The sequence below is a fragment of the Cyprinus carpio genome, chromosome A15 (genome assembly GCF_018340385.1).
Source record: "Cyprinus carpio isolate SPL01 chromosome A15, ASM1834038v1, whole genome shotgun sequence".
NCBI classification, from domain to species: domain Eukaryota; kingdom Metazoa; phylum Chordata; class Actinopteri; order Cypriniformes; family Cyprinidae; genus Cyprinus; species Cyprinus carpio.
Window position 1 is genome coordinate 3,786,432 of NC_056586.1, and position 23,687 is coordinate 3,810,118.

Consider the following 23,687-nt stretch of genomic DNA (forward strand, 5'->3'; position numbering starts at 1 on the left):
TTTATTTTTTATTTTTTTGGTTTTGTGTGTGTGTGTGTGTGTGTGTAGTGTAGAAATATTATAAATAAATTACTTTTCATGTCTTATACTCCTAAGATATTTCACTTTGATAGTATGTTCCTTCTGTAGTCTGCTGCTGCACCGATGAACAATCTGAAAATTAATTGACCACTAACTAGAATAGTGGGTGGCGTCCACCTGTTAGTGAATTTCTGCACACTCATAAGGATATACAGTATCCTGCAGGCAGCACTCCAGAAGGGGCGGAGACTCACGAAGGAGGCGGGACGTTGCGTGGGAAGCCACGCCCCTTTCGGAGTTTCCCCCACCGCTTTGGTTCAAGAGTGGAAAACCTATATATATATATATATATATATATATATATATATATATATATATATATATATATATATACTATAAATACTTTTTTTTAATTTGTTTTAAATTCTTTTTATTTATTAAAAATGTATTTTAATATATATATATATATATATATATTTACGGTCATTTTATTTTGTTCATTTGTGAATCCGTTTCACTTTTGTAAAATTTATGACATTTGTTTGTAGATCTTATTTTAGCTATGTGTGAATAAACTTTCTATTTGTGAGCATATTCTGCAACAGTAATAACCCCTCAGCCTCGGTGTTTTTTTATTTTTATGTTACTGTAATACATTTGTTAAAGGAACAAAAAAGCTTACAGTGAGAGTCACCTGAAACTACACAAGAGCCACCCACACGAGTTCCTTCCCATCATCCGCCTGCAAACAAACCCATGAGTGTCAACCAGAGGCTTCTCACCCACTTTCAGTCTCTCTCACACAGAAGCGCAAACACATGGAGACTCGAGACTTGAACTACTTTCCCCCTGAACCTCACTGTTTCCACTCATAACACCGGCGCTATGAGTCTGGGAGAAGAGCTGTGTTATAAAGCACGTGAAATGGAAGTGGAGGAAGACTTTTACTCGTATGAGTTCAGTAATGATGCAGGTCTGCCGGTGTATAAGGACAGTGAGGAGCTGTTCGCAGCGCTTCGGCAGAAGGAGGACGAGGTTGTTCTGGCAGCTCAGCTGGGAAAGGCTCTGCTGCTGGAGAACAGACAGCTGAAGCAGGAGAGAGACGCGCTTCACGACAAACACGCGCAGCAGCTGCAGGTCAGCCTCGTCATCATTTCCGTCTGGGCCACAGTGTTGTTGTTTTATATAAAACGTGAGAGTAATTTATAAACCTAGATTAATATTACATGTGAAATACTACATGTACAGTGGTCCCAAAATGTTTTCAGTGGAAATTATAGTATCAAATATGAAAACAAGTATAATCCCATGATAGAGTTTGCTCAAAACCAGAGCTGGGTAGATTACTTGAAAATTGTAATCCGTTACTGATTCCAGAGTACATGATAAAAAATGTAGTTAGTAATTTAATCCATTACATTACACATTTAAGGTAATATAATCACTAGACTACTTTTTGATTACTTTTAGATTACTTTTGACCTCACTTGTTTATCATATTGACTTAAATAGGATAATCTTGTACCATATTGATATAAAAAGAAAAAGAAAATATTACAATTGTTGTTATTAACGTAATGAAGTGCATTAATATAACGTCAAGGTTTCCTAAACTGAGGTTTGTATGGGAACTGCAGGGGGGTTGTAAGTTTAATAAATAGCTAATAATTAATTAAATCATAAAAAAGTAGAATTGAAATAAATTATTTTAAATGAACAACAATCAAAATAAAACTCTCTCTCTCTCTCTCTCTATATATATATATATATATATATTATTTATTTATTTATTCTTTGTTTACCTGCATGTCATGTGACCATTAACAAACATCAGAGAACCGTGAACATGCAGATGTGTTATTATTATTATTAAATTATTGATTTATTGCCTTAAAATATCTGGTGGAATTTCAAGTAAATATATTAGGTGTTCATCCGTAATTGATACAATTTTGAAATGTTGAGAAAATGCTTGTTAAATTTGAGATGATTTCTGTGAATCCTGTGGTGAAGTGCTGTGTGGCCTCTCAGTGTTCTGTGTAAGATTTCTGTGTATCCTGTGGAAAGAGGATATGAAGACAGAAATGTAGAGGATATGAAGACAGAAATGTCTGGTCTTTGTGTGAATGTCCACAAAACCGGGGGACATATAATAGATGAAAAAGGAATTAGGGAGAATCAATAAATTATGAATAATTGATTGCTATTGTGTTAATAATTTATAATTATGTAATCAAAAAAAGGAACTAGTCTGATTATGAGTACCGGTATTTAAAAATTTAATCTCTGAGCCATTTTTGCATTGACTTTAATGCAGCAGGTGTCATGATCATTTTTAGTGACAATACGAAGTCAGTTTCCCACACAGGTGTCTTCATTTTCAGCTCTATATCTATCGTTTTATAACTTTTTATAACACTTTCTTTAAAGTAAATGAAACTAAAAAAAAGGCTTTTTGCTTTGACAGTTTATCTTTTTTACTTTTCAAATGCTTTTAATGCCAACATATAAATGTTTTGTTTCATATTTTAGGCAGGTATTTAAATTTTAATGCAACAGTATACATTTATCTGCTCTTTTAAGGGGAAATAAGTATTATTTTCATAGTTTTAGCATTTTCAAATGAGATCTGAAATGAGAACAGGGTTCATCTTGGTGTTGTCTTATTTAATGACTGCAAATACAATTCAGTTTTAAAAAGATGTGATTTTTAATATCAAATATGTTACCATAAACGAATAGGTCACCCAGAAATTAAAATTCTGCTATCATTACTCACCCTCATGTCATTTCATACTCTATGCTTTTTCTGTCATCTGTGGAAATCAGTTGCATAAACATAGTCACTATGTTAAGACTGTCTTAAGAACTAGTTTGACTAATACTTAACAGAGTGATAATCAGTCTTAAGTTTCGACTTTGAATTCGACCAATCTACCTTTGAATGTAACTTACTTAAAATGTTATGACCACTCTTGCAAAAAGTCTTTTTACTTGTCTTAAAAGTTAGTCATATATATATATATATATATAATATATATATATATATATATATATATATATATATATATATATATATATATATATATATATAAAACACTTTATTCTACCGACTATACAGTGAGTAACTTTGCAACAACATGTTAACTTATTCCCCAGTCTACTAATACTATAATGAAAGTTTGTTGACATGTTGCAAAGTTACTTATAGTTAGTAGAAGGTCTAAAGTGGACTATCGGATTAAAGAGTGATATCAGATTGGTCTGTGTGAAATCAAATCGTGTGCAGTTCTGCTGACCGGCGCTGTGTCCTCAGGAGCTGGAGCAGGGCAGGTACGAGCTGCGGGTCAAGCTGGAGGACTGCCAGGCGCAGTGGGAGAGTCAGGTGTCTGAGCTGGAGCGAGACGTGCAGGAGCTGCAGGCGCAGGTCGAGAGACTGAAGCGGAGTCTGAGCGCGGCGGAGAGAGAGAAGAGCAGACTGAAGCAGGAGCACAGTGAACACAGCCAGAGACTCCGAGAACAGCTGCAGAGGGTCAGTGACACCTCATATCAAGCATCACTTTTACTATTCCTCATATCACAGGTCGCTGATCTGATGATAACTCATCCTGTAACGCTGGATCTGCAGGCATTAAATGACAGCTCAATTAGTGCAGCATTTGGCCAGCAAGAAACCTTCACACCCACTCACATCTTATCAATACAATAAATAATAATAATCAGTTATTGCATGATACCATCAAGCTTCATGATGAATAATATTTTAATCACGATTCGTCTGCTTCTCTCAATTTATTAAGCATAATCATCAGCGATATTTGCATTGGTAACAAGCCTTCACAAGATTCCGGTTGCCAGATCTCAAGAGTTTAAATCCCCCCATTCAAACCTTTTTTTTTTTTTTTTTGGACCAGTGGTTTATTTAACCTCCCCGTCCTGGCAACTATGTGCATGCACTCTCTCTACATTACGGAGAAAGCACTGATGAGCTGAAAACAGTTGGAGTTTAGCGATCTATATTCTGCTTAAAGGAAAGTTTAAAACAGCCTGTTATTGTTTGCTGTGACTAAATCAAACCTTGCGAGTGACGTTCTCTTGTGCTTATGTGAAAGTGCAATAAAATGGCAATAATTGTGATTATATGTTTTTAGCAAAATAACTATGATTAATCGTTTAACCACTATCATATCAAAATCATTGTAACCTTTTGCCTCGCTCGTATATGTAGTGATCAAAGTGACAAGCCAGTTTTGATGATGTGATCATTAAGGGCATGTCTCTTTATGCATTTGTTGCTTTGATTGTGTAATGAATGTGTCCTTTACTAGCAGACGGCAAAACCCAACCACACACTTAACTGGAGTACATGCGCATACAGCAGGGATCATCTCTTGCTCAGTTAAAGATGATGTCACACTGTTCCTCGGCTCAGTGTAACAGATATGATATGGAAAAATGAGCTGGCATCCAAAAATTGTGAATGCAGTATGGGGAAGCAAGTCCCAACCCTATAATACATACTTTTAATAAATCTGTGGGTGACACTACAGTTTCATTGGACATAAATACACAATGAACAATACTTTTTCAACATTTGTTAATCTTATAGTGATCATTTTAGCATTTATTAATGCATTTTTAAAATCAAAAGTTATCTGTTTAAATTAGTTAATGCAATAACATGAACAAACAATGAAGAATTGTGTTTTTATTGATTAACATTAACAAAGATTAATAAATGCTGTAAAATTGTATTGCTCATTGTTGGTTATGTTAGCTGATGCATTAGCATGAACAAATGAGACCTTGTTGAAAATTGATAATGATCTATGAAATGACACGGTGGTCACATGTTGATTTTAGCTCAGGGTTTGTGGCAGTGCTGTTTTGTGACATTCCTCTTTACTTTCCTCATCCTTTCCGGTTTGGCCATATGAGCGAATCCACAGTAACATCTGACTCAGATTCCAGAGATAACAGTATTAAACGCAAAAAAAAAAATAAAAAAATCAAAAGAGAAAAACAGGAAATTATATTTTTCATGAAGAAAATGAAACGTATTTTAGAATAATTAGGATTTTTTTGGTAACAGTAATTTCCCTCAATAAACTCCTCATTTGCTGTTTATTGATGGGAAGGCTGTAGCAGTTTTTTTGTGGTAGTAGTTATGTTTAGATATTGGGTTAAATGATCTATAATATGGTCAAGCAATAGAAGTCGTTAATATGTGCTTAGAAGTACTAATAAAGTCAACTATTAGTTAATAGTAATATGCATGCTAGTTAATAGTGTTCCTTAATAATTCCTTGAGTGTTATAAATTTTTTTCTTCAGTTTTTAGCATTTTTTTAATACAAATAAAATAAATAATTCACATTTTTCATAATATTTATTCTAAGTACATTCTCATTGCCATAATACAATACAATAACTTTTTGTATCAGGATAAATTAAAGGCAGTGCAACAAATAACACCATGATGTATAAATACTCAAATACTTTAAAATGAAAAATTTAATACAAAGAGAGAGAGAGAGAGCAAGAGAGAGCACGTAGCAGGAAGAACTTGTCATTAAAAGTAGGTTTTTTTTGGCTTTTTTTTTGGCATAACATAAACCAACTTACCTCATGAATAAAACATTCAATTATAACAGAATATTGGATTCAGAACAATATATTTTATAATAGCATTTTTACTGTTTTATTTTTTCAATTGATTAAAATTGGTTGGAAATTTATCATCAAATCTAGTGTTTTTGGAATCAATTCCTTCTGTTTTCCTTATAAGCTCATTTCTGCCACGGGAAAAAAAAAAGTATATAAAAGATATACATTTACAATTAACAAGAAAAAGTCAGAATTGTAAGATAAAAAGTCACAATTACCGTTTTTTGTTTGTTTGTTTGTTTGTGGCTGAAAAAAAAAAAAACTGAATTGCAAGACGAAAATTCCGAATTTGCAAAAGAAAGTCAGAATTGTTGAAATCATGAAAAGTTAAATGCTCTCCCCATTGTGCAATATTTTTTTTTTTTTTTTTTTTTTTTTTTGCGGTGGAAACGGCCTTCCATAAATCCTCTGTTTTCTTGTATGAGATGAGAAACCTAAATTTAGATCCACCTGCTGTTGTTGACTCATTCTGTGAGGAAACCACTTCCACACGTTCCTCTCACACTCCACTCGTTGTATCTAAGCTCACAGGTTTAGTATGCTTAAGGTCGATGTTTGCTAATTTTTTTCTGTTTGCACACTTGCCAGGTTCATGAGCTCATTTAAAAAGCTGTTTATAACATGTAATCACAGGCTGTGAGTAAATCACTAAGGCTGTGTTGTGTAGTCATGTGTTGTTGTGAGTTTGGACTATAGAGTAATGGCTAACTCGTACCGTTCCACTGGGAGTCCCACACCCTCTCATCCTCCACACGCCACATAGCCGTAGAGACTGTGTCTGTGAGCATTTCTTCCAAGAAATCAAAGATCAGGAAACTCTGATGTTTATGTGTCCCGTCCTGCTCCGAAGGAAGAGGAAGTACGTCTTACTCATTCCACCACTGCTTCGATTGCAGATGTGCTTTTGTCTGTTTTGGTAAAAAGCTATTTTTTGAGGTGTGTGAAGCCTTGAATGGTGAGTATTTGCATGTGTGTGAATTCATGTGCATGTAGTGGATTTACTAAGATATAATTTTGGAGTCAAAAGTAAACGTGTATATGCATGTGTATATGTGTGTGTGTGTGTGTGTGTGTGTGTGTGTGTGTGTGTGTGTGTGTGTGTGTGTGTTGACCATTGTCCTCACAAAGACAGAACAACCTGAAACCAGCTTGATATGCTTAATGAATTTACTAAATACTGAAATGTCTTCATAAAGATGCAGAGAGCTTTGTGTGAGGGTTAGGATGAGGTTAGGGTGAATGTGTGTATTTGTGAGTGTTTCTCATAGCCTGGTGTTACTGTTTGTGATGAACTCTTAGTGTCTAACCGTCTGTACAGTACATGGTTGCACAAAAGCGCTAAGCGAGTCAATCAGGAGAATGCAGGGTAATTTAGAGGAGATCTGCCTCCCAGTGTTGCTTACAGAAGAGCCTTAAAACAAGCATTTGTAATTGCAGGAAAGCTGTGCCTTCCTGTTCCAGGGTGAAAACCTCTGGGGATGCTACAAACATGCTTGTATAGGCTGGCATTTGATAAAAAAACATAAGCAACGAGCCTTTTCATATGCTCTGTAGTACATTAGTATAGTTATTATTATTCTTTTGCATTCCATATTGCAATCAAGACTGCATGACTTTCTTTATTCCAGTGAGCACAGACAATGCTGATTCTTTTCCGTACATCAAAAGGAAATGAATACTGGGTATGTCAAGCTCCAAAAACAGAGTCTTCGGATGCAGTTTTGCAAACAAATATTCAGGAGTATCCATTTAAATTGTTTACTTTAAAGAAGCATACTGGAAGTGTAGAGTTGTTGAGGTCACGCGAGTCTGATTCAGCAGATCAGTCACAGTTTAATTGCATGACTTTGTAAATCATTCACACTTGTGCTGTTCACCAGTCAGCTGCTGTGAGGTCGACCAGACTTACGTAAAGCCACACCTGCTCTCCACAAGCTGCATGATCTGAGGTATCATCCCCTAAAGTTATTTCCCAAAGTTTAATAGCTGTAGGATCAAAAAAATATATTCTTCACGATATACAGGGATTGGAAAAAATTATGCGAACCCCTATTATTATTGGGGTTAAAATCATCTTTTATTTCTTTACGTTGTCTATACTCTCTAGGTTGTATATCAGTGTAGTATAAGTTGTGTTCAGCAGTGTTTGGTACAAGTGCTTAGTGAAATATGTGACTTGTCAGATGTCCAAAAAGGACAAATCATGGGAGTCTGTTTAGCAAGAGCATCTGTAACCTTCACGGCCCAGTAGTTTGGTGTTTAAGGAACAACATTCTTTACTGCATACTCACAAAGCATAGCAAAAGAAGAAAAGCATCAGCGAAGAAGAATAGTAGGTGATAACTGAAAGTAAATGATAGAGGCTGTGTGTCACTAAAGGCTGGAATATACTACACAACTTTTAAAATCAGAACAGATTTTAAAACATGGGCATCACACACTTACAGACTTTGTAATAGTCACAGAGGAAAAACTGGCTGTCATACACTAAACGACTGACTACCAGACTTTCAAGTTTTTCTGATCACAACAAACTCACACAGAAAGGTGTGCCTTGTTGCTAGGAGACGCATGACTAATGAAAACAATGTGTTTTAAAATCATCTCAAAATTTCAAACATGTTTGATATCCTCCAACTGGATGGAATCAAAGTGTGAAGCTAAAAAATCAGTCTGTGACCATCATGAACAGTTAAATGCTCTCCCCATTTTGCAATAAAAAATATGTGCAATAAATATTAGCTCAAGATTCACCATGAAGACTCTGTTTCCACAGAGAAATGTACAAAGCAAACATTCATGAATTTGCTAAAACATTAACCAGGGACACCAGTGCTAATATGCATAAAAAAAATGGTCTCGTGATCATAAAACCTAGACAGCTGGAGCACCAAGATGAACTTAGTTACAAATACATAAAGCTGTTTCCACAGAGCTGTGTGCAGCACTGTTGTCCCCTGTATTTCCTGGTTTGTTTTTCTTTGGAATTGTTCAGCTTGAGCAAATTCTCTACTTTGGAAGCTTTAGTGCCATGTAAAAATAGCATAATTTAAGCTAACACTGTTAGTAATGTGCTCCCTTCAGTGATACAGTCTGATTCAGTAATAAATAGAGATTTATTCGTTTGGAGATACCACAGATTGTTGATATGCTTCCTGAAGAATGCTGTCTGCCTTTATCACGTTATTATAACACTTCATTATAAAAGAACATTTGGAGTCTAAACGATGTATTTTATAAAAGTAGTTTTGCTGTTCTATTAGATGTTTTTGGAGTCAGTTGCTTTGTTTTGGGGTCCTCTCTATGTCTTAAATTTAGATCCACATGCTCATGTTGACTTATTTTGTGTATAAAACTATTTCACATGTTCCTCTCCCATTGGAGTAGTATCTACTCTAATATCCAATCATTTGTTATGCCAAGGATTGCACATTTTTATCTGTGTTTACACACTTGCAACAGCTCCCAGTTCAAACTCACTCAGTTGGTTTTTCTTCTGAATTTTCTTCTTTGAGCAAATTCACTATTTTGACAGCTTTGTGTCACGCAAAAAAAAAAATCTCTCTCTCTCTATATTAGCTAGTACTGCTAGTAATGCAGTCCTTTTAGTAAAGCTTGTCATACGATCTGATAAGATTGTATCAGAAATAAATGGAGATTTATTAGTTTGCAGACGCTGTCTGGCTTGGGGCATCAGCTGGCAGGAGCATTACTGAATGCTACAATGCACTGGTTTATGGTGCAGACCTGAATAGCCTTTCCCTCATGGGGCCACTAAACTTGCAGTGGTTGGTAGTTGAGTCTAACTGAACCAGGACCTGTAGCCTGGTCGTTCCCCGCCCCCGTCCCATACTGGCTCACAGTGACTGATGCCACTGCCAAGATCAAGTTGCCAAGCTACATCTGTCATGGGGCTCTTTGATCAGGTTCTGGATGCGTGTGATGCACACTGACGTCTGCCTGGTTATCTGCTGATTCAGGTTCATCACCAGAGGCCCCCGATCAGCCAGTGCATGTTTTTGTTTAGCTCTCATCAAGCGAACTTAACTTCTTTTCATTATGAAAATGGGACGCATCCCTTAGTGGAAAAACACGTCTTTTGGTTATTGTTACTTTCTCTTCTGAATGACGATGCCTCTTCTGGATATCACCCATTTGATTTCTGAACATATCTGAAAGCTGAAAAAGCGTTTGGACATACAGTGGTTTGATTAGTGAGCTGTGTTGTGTATGTTTAGGGAATGGAAGTGGAGCATACCATGACCGGTGAGCTTCAAAGACTGAAAGAGGAAATGAGAGAAAGGGGGCAAGCCAGACCCCAGGACGAAGAAATCATCAACGCGCTTAAAGAACAGGTGAGAAACTGCAACATAATTCCACACTGTATGGTATTTTATGTTATAAAATGTATATACTGTAATTACAATGAAAATATACTCAACAAAAAAATAGTTGTACATTGAATCTGCAGCTCTCTACACTTGCTTGTTTATTAAATGTCATGCAGTAGTTAGTTCCAGACCACGAATTTGATCGGCTGAGCAACGTTCAAAGAGTGTTTTCACTGTTGTCTCATTACATTTGTCTTTGTTTGTGGCATAGACTAGACAATAGCTGTGTCCCAATTCAGAGGCTGCATCCTTGGAAGGACGCAAACTTCAAAGGCCACACCTTCACCTTAAAGAGCAATCTGAGTGAAAGCAAAACAGGGTTCACAACCTGCCTAATATGTTCACCTTGGTCAATTTATATACATATATGTACATGAGTAAGCTATCTATGAAATTGCATCTTATAGGATATGTGAACATTTAAACCGCTTTAAAGTGTTTTTGTTTTTGTTGTTGTTGTTGTTTTATGTTAGATATTCAGTTAAGCTGAAACCCAAAACGGATAGTTCACCCAAAAATGAAAATTCTGTCATTATACCCTCATGTTGTTCCAAACCTGTATGAGTTTCTTTCTTCTATTGAGCACGAAAGAAAGTTTTTTGAATAATGTTGGTAACCAAACAGTTGGTAACCAGCCATTGACATGCGTTGTATTTGTTTTCATACTATGGAAGTCAATGGGGACCAGCAAGTGTTCAGTTACCAACATTCTTCAAAATATCTTCTTTTATGTTCTACATAACAAAAGACAGCCATAGAGGTTTGGAATGTTATGAGGGTAAGTAAATAATTATTTATGGGGGAACCATCCCTTTGAATTTAAAATTGTAATCTGGCATTTTCATTTAATAATAATCCTGTCATCACTGGTGTACAGTCTGGGCTGTGAAGGATCCATCTATTGAATCCTTCATAGCCAGGTAAATGAAGGACACATTTGAAGGAACCTTTGAACTGGGACGGCCTTCATTGTGTTGATCTTCAAATGCAGCATTCAAAGGATGCAGCCTCTGAATTGGGACACAGCTGCAGAATGCAGTTCTTTGCAGGGGTTCATCACGCTCATGCCCTTCATCATGGATGGATTATATGCGAACATAGCTTTTTTACTGTAACAAGAACTGCACGATAAAGCGACAGCATCTGTAGTGTGAATGATTGTAGAATTTTTTGACTTACAGACTAATGTGTGTGTTTGTGTGCTTTCAGGTGGCACGGCTCACGCAGCGGGAGCAAACACTCAAGCAGCGCTTAAAGATGACTTGCCACGAGAATGAGGAACTAAAAGACACTGTGACCGCGCTCCACGCACGCCTGGATCTACAAGAACAACAGAGTCACACACACATACAACAGGTTAGGTCGCTCTCACACACTACACTCAGCTGAGCAGAATGATTCACTCTGAATAAGAAACTGTGGTCTGTAGTTTATGTGAAACTGGAATCTGGTGGTTCAGGATTTGTCTCTTAAAAATTTCAGTAGTTCTTATGAATAGTAAAGATGTAGTCATATGATCCAGAGATTAATGCCAAACATTCTCAAATGCTGATGATCAGCCATTGTTTTAGTGCAGGAAGAGCTGGGAATATTTAAGCACCTTTAGATTCGATTCTGGGAATCATGAACCGATTCCAACACAATTGTTGAACCACTTTTGTCTTATTAATTACTAATAAATTAAAGTTTACTGACTTGAATATCAAATTTATTTGTGCATTTTTATTGAATTACTAATAAAATACTTTTAAAAATATTGCAAATTAGTAATAAAGGGGAACAAAGAAACACATGCCAAGGGAAAAACAAAAAGTGCTTTCAGTATCTGAGAGTGCTTAAATTATCTGAAAGTTTCTAGACAACACAGTTATGGATCTTTTTTGCTGTTTGATCATTACTGGTGACATCATAGACAGCAGCTGCTCTTATAGGCTGCATTCACTCTAATGCACAGATCTGTTTGTGAAATATCAGATGTTTTGTCCTGTCCTCAAAACACAGCTGATTGTGTTTAAATTAATTTGGCATTGAGATGAAAATGCATTTACCACTCACACAGAGTTATGCACGGTCGCATACCAGGAGCACCTTCAGTATGATCACACAAAGTGCATGTGAACATTTGAAGCAGTAAGTGTGCTTCATTCACAGCATAAATGATGCTTACGGATGCATTTGGAAGGAAAACATGTAACTACTGGCGGGTGTGCAATTAATCCGCTTCAATTGTGAAACTTCATACAAGTTTATATACTTATTTGATGATGTGTGTTTGTGTGTAATTGACAGAAAGCAGAATACGACAAAGTGCCATTGTGCATATATGGACGAGCTAAGCTCAGAACTGATTCAGAAATGTTGAAGAGAATCGAGATGCATGAGAGAATCAGGGTCTGAAATGAACGAAGCTTGGGGCAAAAATGACACCAAAATTGGCAAAATATTTTGCATATGTACTTCATGATGAGATGAGTGATGATTGGGGACTTTTTCTTTTTTTTTTTTCTCTGTCCCAAGCTGGCAGAGGCCTGGCGGGAAGTGGATGGGGTTCGTTCCCGGGCTCAAGAGCTGCAGTCTCAGGTCGAGGAGCTGCAGGAGGAAGTGGCCCTAAGGGTGAACGACTCATCTTTACTGTCTGAGCTTGAATACAATCTGGACATGGCAGACTGGAGCCTGGACAAAGAACAGGTAATACACTGAACTGTACTCACTGTAGCCTGATAATGCCAGACTGTTCCACATTCTACAGAAAATTAATGTTACAGAAGAAGAGCCCTCTGTCCATGTGTTTATAAATATCAGATTAATTGATTTCTAGCTACACTCTACACATAGAGCTATTTAAATTCAGAGTCCTACAAAGGAATTATAAATACAGGGGTTTCAGTTAACACAACCTGATGCTTTTTAAAGGGGTCATGTGATGCGATTTCAAGTTTTCCTTTCTCTTTGGAGTGGTACAAGCTGTTCGTGTACCGATAAGATTCCTAAAGTTGCAAAGACTAAAGTCTCAAACCCAAAGAGATATTCTTTATAAAAGTTAAGACTCATCCACGCCCTCCTAAAACACCTCGTTCTAACACCCCCCCCCCCCACGTCTACGTCACTGTGTGGGAAGATTTGCATAACACCGCCCAAATGTTCACACAAAGAAAGAAGGCATAATGTAAGTCTGTAGTATTATTACCACCACCGTCATGTTGTAGAGATGCATTATAAAAGCTACATCAAAAAGCAGATGCTGCATTAATTATTTTTAATGCTTTAAAATATTAATCACAGAAATGTCATTGGCAGCCCTAATTTTTAAGCCCTGCTCATACTGTTGGAACCATTACAATGTTGGAGTCAAAATGAATGAAGTCTCTTTTCCGTACTATTATGTGAAGTACACTATGTGTGTAGTAGTGTTGTCACGGAAGCAAGATGTCAGTATTCGATACCAACATTTTTTGAATTGTGTGGAGTAATTTAGTAAGTTTTAGGTGGTTAAGGTGACTTGAACTTGTGTTGATTTATTTTTTTTAATTTAATTTGTTTTAATTAAAACTGTGTACATATTTAATTTAAAAGGGATTTTGAATTTTAGAAGGTAGTATTTTTTTGCCGGTTTTCCTAAATAAGTCATTTATAATAATAAAAAGCCCAGATCTGCTTTTCTGACCGATATGACACAATGTTAAACATGATAAAGTATTATTTTTCTGGCAAACTATCAGTGCTGGTATTGCTAGATCTCAGTGCGTGCGTTTGACACTGTCGATCATAACATACTACTAGAGAGACTGGAAAACTGGGTCGGGCTTTCTGGGATGGTACTCAAATGGTTCAGGTCATACTTAGAAGGGAGAGATTATTATGTGAGTAAATGGGAGAGCATAAGCCTAAGTGGACATCCATGACATGCGGAATCCCACAAGGCTCAATTCTTGCACCTCTCTTGTTTAGCCTGTATATGCTCCCACTAAGTCAAATAATGAGAAAGAACCAAACTGCTTATCACAGCTATGCAGATGATACCCAGATTTACCTAGCCTTATCTCCAAATGACTACACCCCCATTGACTCCCTCTGCCAATGTACTGATGAAATTAATAGTTGGATGTGCCAGAACTTTCTTCAGTTAAACAAGGAAAAAACTGAAGTTATTGCATTTGGAAACAAAGATGAATTTTTTAAGGTGAATGCATACCTTGACTCTAGGGGTCAAACAACTAAAAATCAAGTCAGGAATCTTGGCGTGATTATGGAGACAGACCTTAGTTTCAGTAGTCATGTCAAAACAGTAACTAAATCAGCATACTATCATCTAAAATCATTGCAAGAATTAGATGTTTTGTTTCCAGTCAAGACTTGGAGAAACTTGTTCATGCCTTTATCACCAGCAGGGTGGACTATTGTAATGGTCTCCTCACCGGCCTTCCCAAGAAGACCATTAGACAGCTGCAGCTCATCCAGAACACTGCTGCCAGGATTCTGACTAGAACCAGAAAATCTGAGCATATCACACCAGTCCTCAGGTCCTTACACCGGCTTCCAGTTACATTTAGGATTGATTTTAAAGTACTTTTACTCATTTATAAATCACTCAATGACCTAGGACCAAAATATATTGCAGATATGTTCATTGAATATAAACCTAACAGACCACTCAGATCATTAGGATCGAGTCAGAAATACCAAGGGTTCACACAAAACAAGGGGAGTCCGCCTTTAGTTACTATGCCTCCCGCAGTTGGAATCAGCTTCCAGAAGAGATCAGATGTGCTAAAACATTAGTCACATAACTGTGCATTTATTGTATGAGCACTGTGCGATGTCCGAACTGATTGCACTGTATCTTACGTATTCACTGTATTTTATGTAAAATCATTTTCTGTTTTAACTGTTTTTAAATTCATTTTCTTGCCTTGCCATACACACGTGCAGTGCTCATGTTTATTCAACGAAGTCAACGGCTTTTGGAAAATCTGTTTTGTCAGTTTTTATATTTCCCAATGTATGGGAAACACTGTGAAACTTATCTGCTTGAACTCTTTAATTTGATCCGGGTGTCTGTCTTTAAAGTGTTTGTTAGTTTGGTGTGTTTCCTCGTTTTGAGGTCGCCTCATCTCAGTGCTTTTATGAAGAGAGCGCATCTGCGCACCAAGAACCGGGTTGACCGGGTACTCAGTACCACCGGTACTTAAAAAAAACTGGTACTGTAACTTTTTCATTTTTTTGTACTGACTTGGTACCGAAGTACCGGGTCTTTTGACAACACTAGTGTATAGTATATAGAGTTGCTGCATCTCGTGAGCTTCTTGATTAGGAGGCTACAGTGGACAGCAAGAGGGCTCTCTAGGTTTTACATACATGTCAGATATTTACATTTATGCCTGTTAATTTGATATTTGGCACAACTAGAACATGTGTCTTGCCCAGCAGGTCTGTCAGGAGCTGCACTACATCCTGGAACTGCTTCAGCCTGTGGCCTACAGATCAGAGGCTGATCAGGACTCAGATGACAGCCTGCAGGGCATGCTGGGACAACTGAAACACGCAGCTCAGTGGAGGAGTGAGACACTACAGGTACAGTTGGGTTCTAGGGGACAGAAACGTAACAGAAGGTGACATACAATGTGCTGCATATAACATATCTTCCTCCCTGGAGTAATATGACATCTCATACTGTCTCACATTTCAGCAACAATGATTCACATTCATCACAAGCATACATCTTCATACAGTATGTCTTCATTCAGACCATAATGGTTTGGGTCCTCATGGCTTTTTTGTCATTGGGTAAATCTCACATAACATTCCTGGATCATATTCCAAACTCACATCAAACAGAAGAAAAGATAAGGTACTTTAATGTGCTTAAAGAAAATGAAGCAATATATATATATATACAGTACAGGTCAAAAGTTTGGAAACATTACTATCACATGATCATTTAGAAATCATTCTAATATTCTGATTTATTATGAGTGTTGGAAACAGTTCTGCTGTCTAATATATTTGATGAATAAAAGGTTAAAAAGAACTGCATTTATTCCAAAATAAAATAAAAAATTATAATAATATATATTCTAATAATGTATTTTCTTTACTATCACTTTTTATCAATTTAACACATCCTTGCTGAATAAAAGTATTGATTTTATTTTAAAAAACTAAAGAAAAAAAAAAATGACTGACCCCAAATTACCTGACCAGTAGTGTATATTGTTATTACAAAATATTTATATTTTAAAAACATAGCTTCTTTTTTTTTTTTTTTTTTACTTTTTATTCATCAAAGTATCCTAAAAAAGTATCACATGTTCTGAAAAAATATTAAGCAGCAGAACTGTTTTCCAACTTTGATAATGAATCATCATATTAGAATGATTTCTAAAGGATCATGTGATAATGATCCTAAAAATTCAGCTTTGCATCACAGAAATAAATGATAATTTAAAGTAATAATAAATTTAAAAACAATTACAAGTTTAAGTTGTAATAATATATCACAATATTACATTTTTTTTTTCTGTATTTTTGGATCAAATAAATGCAGGCTTGATGAGCAGAAGAAACTTCTTTCAAAAACATTAAAAATAGTAATGTTTCCAAACTTTTGACCTGTACTGTATATATATATATATATATATATATATATATATATATTATATATATATATATATATATATATATATATATATACATTAATTTGTGTTTATACATCTTGGTATAGTGTTGTATTTGTATACAGTAATAAAATAGTTTTAATGCTAATATAATATACAAATTACAGTTTATTTGTTCTAAAATTTACACAAAAAGAATAAAGAGAAAAAAACTTAAACTTAAATATTCAGATGCATTTCAGAAAATGGATAGAAAAATAACAGATTTAAAAGTGCTAAAAATTTTATGGGAATACAAAACAAGCTCTGTTTTCTTTCTTTCTTTCTTTCTTTCTTTCTTTCTTTCTTTCTTTCTTTCTTTCTTTCTTTCTTTTTCTCTCCCTCTCTTTCTTTCTTTCTTTCTTTCTTTGAAGGTGTTTTTTTTTTTTTTTTTTTTTTTTTTTTATTGTGTTTTGGATGTAATATGCAAAATGACAATGTAATATGTAAAATGGCAATGCATTTCTACATTTACATTTACATTTTCCAATACATTTGTGCAACGTTTGGTGCAAAATGAAAATGGAAAATTAAATTACATAATTTTCATTTTCCATTTCTACACCAGTTTTAATATGTAAAATGAATACTAATTTTAAACGCTTTATAAGTTGCAAAATGAAAATGAAAATGAATTACAGAAATGATTATATATGTCTAACATGTTCAAGCAAAAACTGTGGCAAAATGATCATTTAAATGTTATTTTTCTTAAATGCATTAACACTCACAGTCAAGACACTTACGATTGCATTTTCATTCAATGACCCGCAATGAATGTAGCAAAATTCAAAGTGCACATTGAAAATGCATTCCGAGCCGATCACGTCTCCGCCCCCTCCCGCCCTGTCAATCACTGCGTGAACAAGGCGGGGCTTACAGAAGGTCAGAGACTCAAATCTCAAGAAGAGGATTCAAGTGAGAAAACATGGACAAGACAGTTGGTCCGTGTATGTTTTGATGATTTTGGTTTATGGCTTCAATATTTCATTCGCACTTATGGGGCGGAGTTGAAACGCTGCTTTCATCTGATTGGTCGAATCGCTCAGTCTTCAGCTCGGTCTTTTCATTCTTTCAGGCAGAATAAGAGTCAGTGAAAGTGAAGCACTGTAATGTCTGAAACCACCGCTCACTGTTAATTAGCATAATATTTGAATCAGATGTAGCTGGGCACATAATTTGTGCTGTAGAGACCTGCAAATTATTTCTAGGTTGTAGTATTGTATGAATATTGTCCCACTGATAAATACAGTGCAAATAGTTCTGTCTCCTTGGATAACAGTGAAGTGGAAATAAAAAATCAATAATAGACTGAACAGTTCCATGTCTGTAACATTTACCACTCTCATATTTTAAGTCATAAGGCACTAGGTATGTGTGTGTGTGTGACATTAATAAATAATTGTAAAAAATTAATATAGTTAAATTTCTAAATAAAAATAGTAAAATTAGCTCTATGCTGCTCAGTGCTCATGCTGCTCAGTGCTCCTGTAGCCTACCTCAGAGCGCCCTCTCGCGGCTGTAGACGGTAATGTTTTCTCTTGGTCCTGAATAAATGCAACTTATAGTCCAGTGCGACTTATATGTTTTTTTTCCTCGTCATGACGTATTTTTGGACTGATGCAACTTATACCGAAAAATACAGTTTAACATTATTATTATTATTTATTATGAGAGTAATTGACACAGACTGGAACTTAAATGTTTCACCCAATTCAGCTCAGATCTTCAGACTCGTCAGACTCGTGTTGCTTATATAACTGGCCAGACTTACCTTCCCAAAAAAATCATATTTAATTTTATTTCATATATTTAACTATATTTATTCCACTTCACTGTTATCCAAGGAGACATAACTATTTGCACTGTATTTATCAGTGGGAAAATATTTATACAATTAATTAACGGGGTCTCTTGCAGGTCTCAGCAGCACAAATTATGTGCCCAGCTACATCTGATTCAATATTATGCTAATTAACAGTGAGCGGTGGTTTCAGACATTACAGTGCTTCACTTGCACTGACTCTTATTCTGCCTGAAAGAATAAAAAGACCGAGCTGAAAGCGGAGCGATTCGACCAATCAGATGAAAGCAGCGTTTCAGCTCCGCCCAAAAGTGCGAATGAAATATTGAAGCCATAAACCGAAATGATCAAAATGTACACGGGCCAACTGTCTTGTCCATGTTCTCTCACTTGAGTCTCTGACCTTCTGTAAGCCCCGCCTTGTTCACGCAGTGATTGACAGGGCGGGAGGGGGCGGAGACGTGATCGGCTCGGAATGAATTTTAAACGGACAATTTGTATTTTGCTTGTTTTATTGCGGGTCATTGAATGAAAATGCAATCGTAAGTGTCTTGACTGTGAGTGTTAATGCATTTAAGAAAAATAACATTTAAATGATCATTTGCCACAGTTTTTCCTTGAACATGTTAGACATATATAATCATTTCTGTAATACATTTTCATTTTCATTTTGCAACTTATAAAGCGTTAAAATTAGTATTCATTTTACTATATTAAAAAATGGTGTAGGAAATGGCAAATGAAAATTATGTAATTAATTTTCATTTTCATTTTTGCACCAAACGTTGCACAAATGTATTGGAAATGTAAATGTAAAATGTAGAAATGCATTGCCATTTTACATATTACATTGTCATTTTGCATATTACATCCCAAATTGAATAATGCTACCCATATGCTTCCATAGAAATGCAATCTGGACGTGTTTTTGTGAGATTCACCCAATATTGAATGGAGAGTGGATCAGAATATATATTAATTATTCATTCATTTGCATCAGTAATTGCTGAATGTTTTTTGTTTTTTCTGAAACCGTACATAGCATAGAACTAGGATTTAAAGTTAATGTGCAGTTTAACAAAAGGTTTGGGTATTAAACAAACTTCTCATACTGAAGTGGGAATTGCATCAGAGTTTTTGTTCAGGTTGAGGTGTGTTCAGTGAGGATCGATGAAGCCACAAATGAAGCCAACGGCAGAGCCAGAGAGAGAAAGAGATACACCCTGCCATCACAGTCTAACAAAGACCACACTTGACGAATCCTCACAGGCTAACCAGCATGCAGTGCTGAACGCTTCTGTATCATTTGTGTCTGCAGGAGAAGAGAAAGTCCATTGTGGGATCGGTGAGCGATCCGTGTGAGAATGCCATCCAGATACAGGAGCTGCAGGATCAGGTAACAGCCACAACTAACAGCAGCCCAATATCACTGCCCCTGACCTGGGGCTCAGTTTCTAAACAAAATGGCTCCATTGTTTGGAGGGCCTGACAACCCCGGGGAATTTGTGAACAAAGATGTACTGCTTTTCTGACTGGGATTCACCGCTGTATGAAGACAGTCCACAAGTGCAGTCAAGTGGTGAATCTGTTCAACTAGTTTTCAGGAAGAAAAGAATTAGTCAAGGTTTCTTTAAAAGTCTTAATTTGCCCTTCCACAAATGAAGGCCTTAAATCAGAGCAGAAAGTCTTTAATTCATAAAGTCACAGCATTAAATGTTGCGTGCACTGCAAAAAAACTAATCTTCCTTTTGTCTTGTTTTCCAGTTCAAATATCTAAACATCCTTAAATCAAGATACATTCACTTGAGATGCAGAATAAAGTCTTGAAAAATGTTAAGTGAGTTTAAGTTTAAAATAAAAGCAAATATCTGTCAACAGGGATTAAAAATCAAACTGAATTTTGAATTAGAATTTTTGAGTTTGATCAATTTCTCATAAAACAAGACTTCATATGTTATGTAATTTTGCTTTTCAAGTCAATGTATCTTGATTTAAAAAATCTTTAGACGTGCACTGGAAAACAAGAAAAAAATACAGAGGAAGAACCTGACGTGCACCGGTGTGATCAGAAGTACAGTAAAATATATTTCCATATTCTAGTGTTTGGGAGTACAGCTTGTGTGTGTGAATTAAGAAATAATGGAGATCTGCAGGAAGTTGATTTTTCAAACTATGAAGTGTTGCTAACACAACTTTTGTGCTTCCTAGACATTTACATTTAAATAGCATATTTTCATATTGTGTTGGTCTTGAAAAGGTCTTTAATTTACCTGCAGAAACCCTGTGTAGTAAAACTAGTGCTCACTGACTCTCTTTTGGGCCTTTCACAGATGAAGTTGGTAAAGGTGAAGTGTTTTATTTCTGGGTTAGCCTTTAAACTTCACCTTTAAACATCATCCTGGCTTATCTTGTTCCTTGCTTTCCACCGTTTATACGCTGCCCTGGGTTTAACGTCAGTCCTGGCTCAGCAGGTTTTGAGTTTTCACACTGTATATGTGTGGGTTAGCGTTCTTTTTTGCATCTTTTCGAGGAAATTAACATTGATTGGACAAGTTCAGCATGCAACAATCACACTATCACATTTACATTTGTTGAAGTATCTTTTTATCACTTCAGTTAATGTGATTGTTCTCACTGTTCAGCAGTTTAATAGTTGCTGGAAAACACAATGTGTGAAAGTTTCTGCAACTCTAGAAAGATCAGAAATATTTCATGAAATGCAATTATAGTTTAATAATGCTGTTTGCTTCTAAACAACTCGCTGTAACATTTTTATCTGTACACTTTCAGTCAGGGCCGGCCCTAGCATTATGGGGCCCTAAGCAGATTTTTCAAAAGAGGGCCCTCCTTGTTTTGAAATGTCTGTATAGTTATGCATCAGTTTTAGTCATTTCAGAACATCAACATAAAGTAAATGAAAATGAGAAATGTTTGTTTGTATGGTTGTTAATATGTTTTATGTTTAAGTGTTTTTGTATTTTATTTCAGTTAACATTTATTTTATTTCAAGTAACATTTTTTTCTACATCTATTTTTAGTTTTAGTTAACCCTGTTGTAAAAATTTACCAAATTGTCTTAATCAATATCTACTTTGTGAATTTTAATACATAAATATGAAGATATATTTACTTATGAAACATTTTAACAACTTTTTAAACTTTTTATCTATTTAAAAGTTTAACCATTGCTTTCAGAAAACAATGTATGAAAATGTGGTGAGAATAATGCTTTAAAAAAGCAAGAACACCTGAGTTATGAAGAGATTTCTGCTGTTCCTAAAGCGCCACCTGCTGTCAGAGAATGAACATGCATTTTTTATTCAGTCTGCTGCTTTTGTTCAGATCAACTTTTACGCAGCAAATTCACAATACTGTAAAAATGAACTGGTCGATAGAAAAGAAGCTCCGGATTATTAAACGGATAAGACACGATCCAGCAACTGCCATTTCAGCAATATATTTTCAAAAGCCATCACTTTCTTTTCTCTTTTTTCACTTCTCTGCACCAGATTGATAGTGCCACCTCTTTGTTTTCGAATATTAACACACGTGTCTAACACACAGATATTATTACCGAGCATTACTGTCTGAACCCTGACATGGGGCCCTTTGCAAGCGCTTATTCGGTAGGGCCGGCACTGTTTTCAGAACTAATATTTTAAATATTTAACTGGAATAAAATTACTGAAAGTATTGTGCTTGTGATTAAATGCTTGAAATAATTTTTTCAAATAAAACACACCTTTCAGATTTCAAGCAGAGTGAATACAGAGCATTTGCGTGTGACCTTTTGCCTTTTAGCATTTTGTGTAATGTTAATATCATTATTAGCAGCATTAGACAGATATTTGTAAAATCATTTCAAAGATTAATAATTGTTTGGCTTCTCTCTCAGAATGAGCGTCTCGTAGCAGAAAGCACCGAGCTCAAGCTGCGAGCTGAGAGACTTGTGGAGCAGGAAGTAGTTCAGCAGGCCGTAAAGGACCGCGATGATGCCATCACTAAGTAAATATTGAACATTATGATTCTATACATGTTAATGAGAAAGTAAATGCATTATTAGTTATGTGAGTGACATTTCTTTGGAACAGATATTTAAATAGTTTTGTCTGTTAGAAAAGAGGTATTTTTAATGTCTTGGTGTTGGTTTTTCTCTCCTGCAGGAAGACAGCGATGGAGGCAGAGCTGCTGAGGACAAAGCATGATATGATGTGTTTAAACAACCAACTCCTGGAAGCCATTCAGCGCAAACTTGAGCTGTCACAGGAACTGGAGGCCTGGCAGGTAAGACACTTGTGTTTGATCTCTCAGTCCTCACTTAGTAGATTAGGTTGTGTATTGTCTGTTAATGATGTTCTGCATCCTCTGTCGCCCCCTGCTGTTCACAGTGGAAGCCTGCAGCTGTTTAATGTCTTGTAACTGCTTTTGAGTTTTAAATGAGTAGATAGAGTTGAAATAATAATAATAATAATCAAACTTTTTTGTTTAATGTTCATTTTTAAGTGAATGTGTCCTCAAAACATATTTCCTGTTCTTATCACAAATAAAATAATAATAATGTGCAGAAGAATGCATTTATACTGATTTTTTTTTATTGTAATTGTATATTTTTATTTTGTGCTGATGTGAGGTTTTTAAAATGTTATAATTTATCATGTTTATGAACTATTCATGTGCGCCTGCAGGACGATATCCAGGTTATCATCAATCAGCAGCTGAGGAGCCAGCAGCAGACAGAACAGCCTCAGAAGAGATCAGCGGGTCGGCTTTCTTTCCTGCGTAAGTCCAGACGACCGTCCACTCTATCAGAGATCAGCCCCGAGCAGAACCAGACGCCCTGGAGAGACTGGCTCAAACGCAGCAAATAAACCTGCTGAGAACGTATCAGACACTCATGGATGATGATCCACCGCCAATGCCAAAGACAACTGACCGTGTTAGAAAAGAAGAGGAAAAAACATTCTCTTAGAAAGAAAATAAAATTTTTATTTTTATATCATTGAGATATTGTCATTTCTCAATGTATTTTAATATGAAATAATATTTTTTATATTTGCAAAATATGATTTCTTGTTTCTTTCTGTCATCTTTGGAGGGAAATGAATATATGATTACCTTTTTCAAAAACACAGTTGTATATTCTGACTATTTA

At 35.8% G+C, this 23,687-nt stretch overlaps 1 protein-coding gene across 4 annotated transcripts; it reads left to right on the forward strand.

Moving 5' to 3' along the window:
• The first annotated feature begins 808 nt into the window (after positions 1–808).
• Positions 809–23,480, forward strand: LOC109112182 (BICD family-like cargo adapter 1). Of its 4 annotated transcripts, none has more exons than XM_042770771.1 (10): positions 810–1,158; positions 3,338–3,553; positions 9,926–10,042; positions 11,288–11,434; positions 12,596–12,766; positions 15,503–15,649; positions 19,854–19,931; positions 22,431–22,540; positions 22,699–22,819; positions 23,221–23,480. In XM_042770771.1, the coding sequence occupies exons 1-10, from the start codon at positions 907–909 to the stop codon at positions 23,401–23,403; spliced, it is 1,542 nt and encodes a 513-aa protein (XP_042626705.1). In that variant the 5' UTR covers positions 810–906; the 3' UTR covers positions 23,404–23,480. The 4 variants fall into 4 exon arrangements, with proteins under 4 accessions (XP_042626707.1, XP_042626705.1, XP_042626706.1 ...); XM_042770772.1 differs by having other exon boundaries at positions 15,506–15,649; XM_042770773.1 differs by lacking the exon at positions 19,854–19,931 and having other exon boundaries at positions 809–1,158.
• Positions 23,481–23,687: the final 207 nt, after the last annotated feature.

Bases quoted from the DNA above. Each gene is read 5' to 3' on its own strand.
- LOC109112182 (XM_042770771.1), top strand. From the start codon at position 907: ATGAGTCTGGGAGAAGAGCTGTGTTATAAAGCACGTGAAATGGAAGTG. The intron at 12,767-15,502 runs GTAATACACTGA...TGTCTTGCCCAG, and splicing joins GGAGCCTGGACAAAGAACAG to CAGGTCTGTCAGGAGCTGCA. The intron at 19,932-22,430 runs GTAACAGCCACA...CTTCTCTCTCAG, and splicing joins TACAGGAGCTGCAGGATCAG to AATGAGCGTCTCGTAGCAGA.